Source organism: Lynx rufus, unplaced genomic scaffold (assembly GCF_022079265.1).
Source record: "Lynx rufus isolate CCGP_SWC_20201006 ecotype Redwood Valley unplaced genomic scaffold, mLynRuf1.p SCAF_4, whole genome shotgun sequence".
Classification (NCBI taxonomy): domain Eukaryota; kingdom Metazoa; phylum Chordata; class Mammalia; order Carnivora; family Felidae; genus Lynx; species Lynx rufus.
In genome coordinates, this window is record NW_025814856.1 from 13556361 (window position 1) to 13565910 (window position 9550).

Genomic DNA, 9550 nt, shown 5'->3' on the forward strand with positions numbered 1-9550 from the left:
GTGAACACTACCATGTTCTAGGAGCTTCTCTATCTGCTCACCTGGTGGGATTCGGGGTTTCTAGCCAGAGTAAAGGAGGGGGGTGGTGCTTAACCAAGGGCCACCTAAGGGCAAACCGGTCCAGACGTGAGTTGAGCCCAGGGTGGGTAGGGACAGCTATGCTGGGCAGAGCCAGGCTCCTGGCTGTGTGGCCTGGGCATGCTCGTCAGGCTCTGAAACTCCCTCTCCTCACTGGCAAGTGGTTTACTAAGCCGTACACAGCCTGAAGGCGGCTGAGGTGCATCGCAGAGGAAGCAGGTAGAGGGGTCCAGGGACGGCGGTTAGATGCTTCGGTGCCCACACAACACACACAGGCACAGCCACTCTTAGAAATGTAATGTGGGCACCAGCACGCGCCCTGGGGATTCTAGAAATTCTACACAACGAAAAGCCCCAAAACAGCCCCTGAGCTGCGAGCGGCCAGGGCCAGCTGAGGCATTATGGCCAGGCCCTCCCCGGGCTGAGTTAGGCCCCCAGTCCCTGCCAGGGTGAACGGCCCACTGTGCCGCCTGCGGCCCGGCTCGTGCCCCAGGCGGGAATCCTGCGTATAAAACCAGCTCCTGCAGGCCCCGGCTCCCACGCAGACCCCGCAGCCAGGTTCAGGGCGTGCCCTCTGCCAGGCGGGCTAGGCCCTCCCGCAGCTCGCTCAGCTCAAACAGCCTGACGTCCAGCAGCTGTGCGGCCCGGCCCACCTCAGCCCGTGCCCGTTCCCGCTCGGCCCGCGCCTCTTCCAAGCTGCGCTCCGTTGCCCGCAGCTGGTGCTCCAGCTCGGCGTTGCGGGTCTCCAGGTCCTGCAGGGAGACGATAGGCAGGATCTGAGGCCCCAAGAAGCCTTAAGGGTCATCAGCCCTGCCTGGGGCATCCAGCCTCTGAGTGTCATCCCATCAGACCCCACTCTGGGCCATGCCTTAGTCTCTTATCCTCCCTGCAGCTTCTGCCCAAGACACTCCATGGGCCCTTGGCCAATCTGAATGCCATGGAACTGATCACATCCCTCTTCTGCTCAAAACCCTCCTGTGACCCCATGAGGCTGGGAACAAACTCCACTCCCCTCCTTCCTCTCCTTATTCATTCCAACTCAGCCTCGCTGGCTTCCTTGTGGGTCCTTGACTATACTGAGCGTCTCCCCACCTCAGGGTCTTTGCACATGCCGTGCACTCTGCCCAGGAGGCAAGAGAAGCATTTCCCCAACTTCTCTCTTCTGGGTCACTAGAGCCTTTGACATCTTCACCTGCGGGACTCAGAACGTGTCCCGTGAACATTTCTCAGATAAAGTCTTCAATGAAAGCCAGGCCAGGGGCGCCTGGGTGGCTCAGTTAAGCATCCAACTTCGGCTCAGGTCATGATCTCAGGGTTTGTGAATTCCAGCCCCACATCAGGCTCCCTGCCGTCAGCCAGCAGCCTGCTTCGAATCCTGTCTCCCTCTCTCTCCCCTCCCCCAAACTCTTTCATGCACTCTTTCTCTCAAAAATAAATGAACATAAAAAAAAAAAAAAAAAAAGCCAGGCTAGTCAGACTTGGGTTCAAATGCAGTCTCCTGATCTCAGGCTGGGGATGTGTGAGGACTTGATGGGGTCAAGCATGGGAATTCAGCACGGACTCAAAAACGGCTTGTTGAATGAAAGAATGTGAAAAACTGTGCCGATGATCATCCTTTCCAAAACACTGGCTGCAACTGAGGCTTTCCATGCACCTGGTCGTCCCAGTCCTTCACAACCTTAGGTAACTGTCTTCCTGATCCCACCTACGGGTGAACAAACAGACTCGGGGAGGCACATAGCTGCCCAGGACCCATCGGGAAGAAAAGATCCCAGGTCTGTCCCACCCCCGGGGGCTGGCTGGCTCTCGACAGGCACCCCACCCCCCCCAACCCCCCCCCCCGCAACGACACACACCTGCACCTTCTGCTGCGTCTCCTCGCGCTCGGTGGCGTCCAGGGCGTCGCGGGCCCCACCGGTCTGACTCTTCAGTGTCTGGATCTCCTAGAGAAGAGTTCCCAGGGTCTCTTCTGGGGTTCCTGGCTCCCTCGTGAGGGGTCAGGGAAGGTGAAGCCCAGGGACACGCACTCAACCCTCACCTGGTCCTTGGTTTGCACTAGCGCCTCCAGCTGCTCCAGTGACTGGCCTGGCCCTTCCTTCTCACTGACTGAGGGTGGCTCCGCGGCTGCCTGGGCCTCCAGCTCTGCTACCTGTGTGGACAGGCATGTCAGCCCCTGAGACCCCCGGCCTGCGCTCTCCTGACCCCTGGGGAATCTGCCCCTTGCTCAGGCACACCTGTGACTAGGTACTCATCCCCTCTGATTCAGGCTACCAACTTGAAGCAGGCAGGACTTCAGGGTTTGACAAAGAGTGACATGATCTCAAACCCCTACTACAGAACAAGAAACTGAGGCTCAGGGGAACAGCCTTGAGATCACACATCCAGTCAGTGAACCCAGGACGGAGGCAGGGGCTCCACAGTTGCCGGGGGCCACTGAGCGTCTCTGGGAGGGAGGGGTCCCCTCACCCGCTGCCGCAGCCTTTCGGCCTCTGCACGCTGGGCCTCCAGCTGCTGCCTCCACTGGGCGGCGGCGGCGTTGGCTTCTCGCAGGGCGCCCGCCAACTTGTTGTTGCTGTCCTGCAGCGCGAAGAACTCGGCCTCCCACTGCACCTCGCCCACGGAGCTGCAGGGACGCGAGGGTTGGCTGGGGCGAGGCTGGGCAGCGCTGCGTTTGGGGGCAGGGCAGGACGGTGCCGGAGGCGGGGCGGTGCTGGGGGGCGGGGCCGTGGGTGGGGACTTCGCTGTGTAGCGTGATCTCGTCGGGGGCGAGGTGAAAGTAGGTGCCTGGCGTCGGCTCAGGGAGACAGACGGAATGGGGAGCGGGGTCAGCCCATCGGGGTGTGCCCAGAACGGGGTGAGGGTGGGGAGGCACCCGGCGGTTTAGAATTTGGCCGGGGAGGCGTAAAAGAGGCACGGTTAGCCCCGAGGAGCCGGCGAGGTAGGGGCAGGGTCCGCCCCAAGAGGGCGTGGTCAAAGCGGGAGCGCGTTCCAGGGGCGAGGTCGGCTCCAGAAGGGGCAGGATCGGAGTCAGCCGCCTCTCTTTCCCCCGGCCTTGGGTACACAGATCCCGCCGCCCTTCGACTTCAGAGAAGTCCCTCTCCGTGCCAGCAGTACTGCCACGCCCTATGCCCGGCCCTACCCCCTCACCCCTCGGACAGCATCTTCTTGAGCCGCTCGCGCTCTGCGGGGCCGGGGACGTCCGCGCTCTGGCTACGGAACAGTTTCTCGTCGCCGGGGCCGTTGGCGCTGACGAGAGGACTTGGGGGCACCTAAAGGCGTGGGCAGAAGCGGGGTCACACTGGGGGGGGGTGGCTTCAGCCAAGGACCAGTCAGGTCATGGCTGGGGTCAGGGCTGATGTTACTGGGGTTGTGACTGAGGACAGGGGTCCTTTCCAGCACTGGGATGGGAGCGCGCCCCTCCTCTCCTCTTCCACCCTCTCTGGCTCCCCATGGTCCCTGGACCAGAGTTCTGAGCACTGTACCCCCACCTTGCCTGCCTGGGCTCTCACCAAGCTCCCAGGAGCGCACTTGATGCCTGCTGGTCTAAATAAACCCACTGAGATATTCAAAATCTGCAAGGGGGTGGGGGCAATGTGAAATCTCTATGCTATTCCTTCACAGCAATGCCCTTCCCTGGGGCCAAATTTCAACATGCTTTTAAGATTCTGACAGGAAGCCTTCTACTAGGCTGAATTCATTATAAATCCCCCTCCCAGCCTGGACCATGAGCCCTGAGGGCAGGGACCAGCCTACTTTTTCAACTCCCTAACCCTCTTTCCCACACAGTAGGTGGTCAGTAGATCATGCTGAATAAATTAATAGAGGAAAGTGCCCCAGGGACAATTTTTTTACTCTACCCCTCTACTTAGCCATTTCAACCGTCAGGTTTTTACTCTGCCATCTAAGCTGATTTCTTTCTCTTCCTTCCTTCCTTCCTTCCTTCCTTCCTTCCTCCCTCCCTCCCTCCCTCCCTCCCTTCCTTCCTTAATGTTTATTTTTGATAGAGAGTGCGAGTGGGGGAGGAGCAGAGAGAGAGGGGGACAGAGAATCCAAAGCAGGCTCTGTGCGACAGCAGCAAGCCTGACGAGGGGTTTGAACTTGCGAACCCTGAGATCATGACCTGAGCTGCAGTCACTCAACCGACTGAGCCACCCAGGTGCCCCAAGCTGGTTTCTAGGCCTCCCCTGATCTAAGGCTAGGCCAGCCGTCCAGAATGTGCTCCTGCCACTTTTCCTCCAAGGCTTCTGTTACAGGTCTAGCTTTACACAATCTGTGAGCATATGGTCTTGGGCACGCGCACAGCACCTGGACCCTCAATAGCAGTTGAGTGACTGGCAGGCATGGGACAAGGAGTGCTGACCTGGTGGGAAGTGAGTCCCAGGGCTGGACTGGTGAGTTCCCCGCCATCCTGAGATTTCTCCCTTGCCAACCTCGCTGCTTCCTTTACTTCCTGGAACTTCTCAGCAAACTGGGGTGGGGTTGGGGGAGGGGGGGAAAGGCAGAACAAACAATCAAAGAAAACCCAGCCCCCTCTCCCAGAGCCCCATTAGGTCACCCTCACCCCCCACCCCCAGCACCAGCCGTGTCACTATGGAGGCGACTTCAGGAGCATCTCATGAACTAGTTCATCTCATGAACTAGAAGAGTGGTAAGAAGGCTTAGAAAATGTCCCCAGTGATCAGATTGAGTATCATGGTGGAGGGTGGGATGTTCACGGAAGTGTATTACATTGAGGCACCTTGAAAAAGGGATCGATCCCCTTTTCCTCTCCGTCAGGCTTATTTCAGCAAGGAGAGCCTCAGGTGAGTGCTGTCTGGAATGCCTGGGACACTTGTGAATATCTTTTTATAACAAAGAGAAAGCAGGTCTTGGGCTCAGAGCCTCTTAGAGGCACCTGTAGCCAGTGGGCAAGTAAATCACCCTTTTCTCATTTTTACTGTACTTATATTTACATTTACCACTTATACACCAGTTTTCCAGTTGGGGTAGGACACACTCACTGTTTTTCATTTTCAAATAAATTTCCTTAATGTGAAAATACATTCTTTAAAGAAAATATTTACATACACACAGTCACTCGATTGGGGCAAAGGGGCCAGTGCAATTCATTGCGGTGGGGGGTTGGGGGGAGGGAAAGGGGATGATCTTTTCAAAAAACAGTCTAAGAGCAACTGAATACTCAGTGGGAAAAAATACTCCTACCTTATACCACCCACAGAAATTAATTCAAGACCTAAATTTGAAAGGAAAATTAAAGCTTCTGGAAGAGAAGAAAATCCTCACGATCTCATTAGGAATCAGAAAGCACTAACCATCCAGGGAAACAATGGATGAGACAATACTGAAGCCTAGAGACAGCAGAGGGTGGAGGGAGGCAATGAAGAAGGTAGGGCTAGGGTGTGTGAGGGAACTCTTAGCCCATCCCAGGCACCCAGAGAAGGGTAGGGTGTGTCCAAAATTGGAACAAGTGGCCAGCAGAGCTGAGACATGAGCCAGGGAACCAGGAAGGGACTTCCGGCTTTTTCTGATACCCATTCTACAGCTGGGAAGACTGGAAACCCAGTACCTCCAGGGGCCCCAGTATACCCAGAAGACATAGGCCCAGCTCCATCCCTCCCACCGTGTCATCCTACCAGCCCACCTGGGTCAGATGCTGCTCAGAAGCAAAGCCGAGGCCATAGACAGTGTTGGCACGACTGTCTGCCCACTGTCCAAACTTCTGGGAGGTTTTGGTAAAGGTCATGTTGGGGGTGACAGTGCTGTTGATGATGGCCTGGGGAGAGGTGGGGAGCAAAGTTCAAGGTTGATGAGACTGACGATAATAATGAATAGGAAACCCCCACTGGATCACTTTGTCTTAGCTCCTCAGAGATCCTTGGTCTGAGCCATTTCGGGAGGGAGACCTGATCCAGGGCTCCTCCCCAACCCCAGCCCCCAGGCACCCCACAAGGCAACGACCAGACCCAGGCCTGTTGCTGAGACCCCTTGGGCCTGCCACCCCACCCAGGCCCTGCCAGGACCTTGGCACCCCCAATGCTGATGATTCGGTAGACATTGCGGGTGGCATCATAGAAGTAGGAGACAGTGAGCGCGTGCTTGCCCGCTGGGATCCAGTTTCGCTTGGTGGCCGGGTCAATCTGGAACACGTGCGCCCTTGTGCTGAAGATGGGCTGCTCCCTGCATGGGGAGAGTGTTCTCAGCAGGGCTGGGCATCCCCGGGGGGGTGGGGGGGGGGACTCAGGGCCAAGCTGCGGAGGCAGGGACTCACCTGGCTGTGGACATTGGTCAGGCTGGGCTGGGTGGGCTCCAAGAGGCAGCCAGAAGGATGGCAGGAGGTGTGGTTTCAGCCTCTGTGGGGGACAGGGGGCTTGTGAGTGTCTCCCCAGGACAGGCTTAGGGAAACCAAGCGGGTCCAACCTCAGGAAGCACGACCAAATACATACACCATTCATAGAACCTCAGTCAAAAAGGTGAGAGAATCAGCAGATCACCCAGAGCAAAACGGCCCTGGAGGAAGCTCTCACAACACCTTGAGCAGGAGATGGCTCTCTAAGAGGAGCCAGGTGGCCCCTGATAGCCCAGTGTAAACTTCTCAGCATGCTAGGTACTGAAGTCCCAGAGAAACCCCCTCAATCTTGGGGCTGGGTGGAGAAGGGCCAAGGCCAACACTCGCTTGGGATTTTCTGCCACATTCACTCATCACTCCCCAAACCAGGATCTCTATCAAAATGTAGGGCATCACCAGGTGCCTACTGGGAGACCAGTCCCCCCACCGAACCCACAGAGAGACACCTCGGCTTCCACTCTAGGGCAGAGGCACATCTTGGAGTCAAAGTCCAAACCCCCAGGTAGCTCCCAGCCTAGTTAAAAAGATAAGATGTAGCCAAACAAGTTTACTCTGGTGCCAGATGGCCCATGACCACTCAACCCCAATACCATCCATGCAGGGCTGGGTGGGACCAAGGATTGGGAGAGGGGGCTCCCCAGCCTCTCTTGGTTCCTCCAGCCACAACCCCATAGAAACCAGGAACAGTTGCCCTGGAGAATTCCCGACCCTCACCTCTGTGCCCCCAAAACCTGTACCAGGGGGATCTGTGGAGGATCCAGGAGGGACCTGGCGGAAGGAGGTGGCAAGGTGGGGGAAGGGAGGCCCCAGGGGAGCGGCCTCCTTGGTCAGAGGAGGGATGCCCCCCCACCCTGTCCTGGGCAGCTGCTGCCCCGGTCACAGGGTCTGAAACCGGAGCCCCTGGGTGGGGGAGGGGCGGCAGCTCCTGCCGGGGCTGGGAGCGGGTCCTGGGTCGAAGCAGGGTTCCAGGGTGCAGGGGTCCCAGGAACACAGGCCCTTCCGGCCCTGACAGTCCTGCCGAGACTTGCAGCTTTGGGGAAAGTTACTCACCAACTAGTCATGTGCCTCAGACGCCTCCGGCCGCGGGGCTCCCGAAGGAGGCCCCGACCCCGCCCGGTGCCCAGGATCCCCAGTCGCGTGTGGGGGCGAAGCCCCACCCCATGCGTCCCAGTCCGGGGGGCCTGATATTCAGTAAGGAAGCAGTTCCCATCCGCGTCAGAAGCGGGGCGCCCAATGCGCGCCCCAACTTCGGGAAGTGCCACCCTCGACCAGGGAACTTCCGAGACGGGCGCAACGCCCCCCAACTCCGGGTCCAGAACTTCGGGGACACATTCTCCGCCTCCTCCAACGCCAGCCCCAGAACTTCGGGGATCCCTCGCGCCACCTCCGACTGCTAAATTTCGGGGATTCCCTGCCACCCCTCCAGCCTCGGGTCCGGAATTTCGGGATTCCCTCGTGCCGCCTCCCTCTCCCAGGCCCGGAACGTCGGGGACACCGCAGTCTCCTCCAACGCCGGGTCCGGAACTTTCGGAACCCCTCGCACGGTGCCCTCTTCGACCCCGACTCCGGAACTTCGGGGCCCCTGCGCCCTCTCAAGCCCTGGAACTTCGGGGCTCCCCGAGCCGCACCCAGCCTCCGTGTCCGGAACTTCGGGGACCCCCGCGCCCTCCCCCGGCCCTAGAACCTCGCGGGCCCCCGCGTCCCCGACGCAGGCTCGGACAGCCGGGCTCACCCTGCGGGCTCGGCGCCCCGCGAGTGTCCGGGCGCGAGTCGGGTGCTGCCCCGCGGCGCCGACTCCCCGCAGCCGGGCGCCCCGTTCGCTTGCTGGCTCCGGGGCCCGCGCCCTCCGCGCCGCCCTCCGCGCCGCCCTCCGCACCGCCCGCGCCTTTGTCTGCGCCTCCGCCGCCGCCCGCGCCGCCTCCGGTCCCATCGCGGCCGGTCCCGACGCGGCCGCCGCCCGCCCCGCCTCCCCGGGCCTCCGAGGCTGCCCCGCAGCGCCCCCTGCCGGCCCTCCGCGGCGGGGGGGGGAGGGGGAGAGGGAGGGGCGGAAGCTGGGAGGAAGGCGGGAGAGGACCGGCGGGGAAGGGGTTAAGGACGGGGAAGAGGGACAGGGGGTGGGGATGGGGACAGAGACCCAGACCCCGAGATAGAAAGACCGGGGAGAGACACAGGAGACAGAAGGAGCGCGTGGCTTCATCGTCCCGTCAGGGGTGGCCTTGACCCTCCAGGTCACTGCTGCCCACGTTTCTCACTGCCTGAGGTCATGACTTTCTGCTTTTGATGGGATTCCCTCTCCCCTTGACAGGGATCCAGGGACAGGGGCCTCTCTACCGCACAGAGGTGGGTGCCTGCACACAGTAGGTGCTCAGTAGGTGTTACCAGGAAACGAAAGAGAAACAGGCAGGGAGAGCTGGAAGAGGCTGAGAGAGAGAGACAAACAGCAGGCACTTAATGAGGCTTGATCAGGGGTGCACCGTTCAGAATCCTTCCTGCTTGACTTCCCACCCAGCTCTGATCCCCAGTTGGGGACGGGCTTCTGTCCACCTGGTCTCCCTCAAGAGGATGGTTTAACAGTGCCAGCCATGGTTAGATTATCAGTACTGCTATGCTATAGGGTCCCAGAACCTAGGGCAGAGGGAACATTGGGGCCTGGTTGCCACCGAATGAGTGAATCCCCTGGAGGTCCTCGGGCCTGGGTCAGAAGGAGCCCTTCATGCACTTGCCAGGAGAGGGTCCTTCTGGAGCTGAGCCAGGCTCAGCCTCCCCAGGCCCAAGCCCACCTGTGGGGCCCGCTGGTCAGTCCTGTGGCTGCCCTTTCTCTGGCCTCCTCCAAAGTCACACAGTGCCATTGGGTTCATGGACAGAGGCACGGCAGCTCCTCAGAACCAAGGCCCACAGTTCCCTAAAGTTCTGAACCTCATGTTTTGTTTTGTCTTGTTATGTTTTCGGTGCAAAAAAGGCGATTTTATTAAAGCAGGGGGACCGGGGTCCATGGGCAGAGAGCTTTGCCGACCACCTCACAGGTTTTGTTTTTCAACTTCTTCGTCCCGTCTCCTTTCTCTGTTCCTTTATTTCTGTTTCCCTGACAAGAATCCTACATCTAGGCTGGTAGCTATCTTCAAATTA

General features: G+C 59.3%; 1 protein-coding gene across 3 annotated transcripts; it reads right to left on the bottom strand.

Annotated features, from left to right (window-relative positions):
* Positions 1 to 360: 360 nt before the first annotated feature.
* Positions 361 to 8248, bottom strand: HOMER3 (homer scaffold protein 3). Of its 3 annotated transcripts, none has more exons than XM_047096645.1 (10): positions 8157 to 8248; positions 6347 to 6428; positions 6099 to 6255; positions 5720 to 5851; positions 4439 to 4546; positions 3226 to 3347; positions 2545 to 2701; positions 2117 to 2227; positions 1935 to 2021; positions 361 to 830 (listed from the first exon to the last, which is right to left on the bottom strand). In XM_047096645.1, the coding sequence occupies exons 2-10, from the start codon at positions 6358 to 6360 to the stop codon at positions 639 to 641; spliced, it is 1080 nt and encodes a 359-aa protein (XP_046952601.1). In that variant the 5' UTR covers positions 6361 to 6428; positions 8157 to 8248; the 3' UTR covers positions 361 to 638. The 3 variants fall into 3 exon arrangements, with proteins under 3 accessions (XP_046952601.1, XP_046952602.1, XP_046952603.1); XM_047096646.1 differs by lacking the exon at positions 8157 to 8248 and adding an exon at positions 7475 to 8079; XM_047096647.1 differs by lacking the exon at positions 8157 to 8248 and adding an exon at positions 6871 to 7468.
* Positions 8249 to 9550: the final 1302 nt, after the last annotated feature.

Excerpts from the sequence above, each read along its gene's own strand:
- HOMER3 (XM_047096645.1), bottom strand. Across the intron at positions 4,547-5,719 it reads CTGAGCAGCATCTGACCCAG|TTTGCTGAGAAGTTCCAGGA; the intron begins GTGGGCTGGTAG and ends ACCCCACCCCAG. Across the intron at positions 831-1,934 it reads AGACGCAGCAGAAGGTGCAG|GACCTGGAGACCCGCAACGC; the intron begins GTGTGTGTCGTT and ends GTCTCCCTGCAG.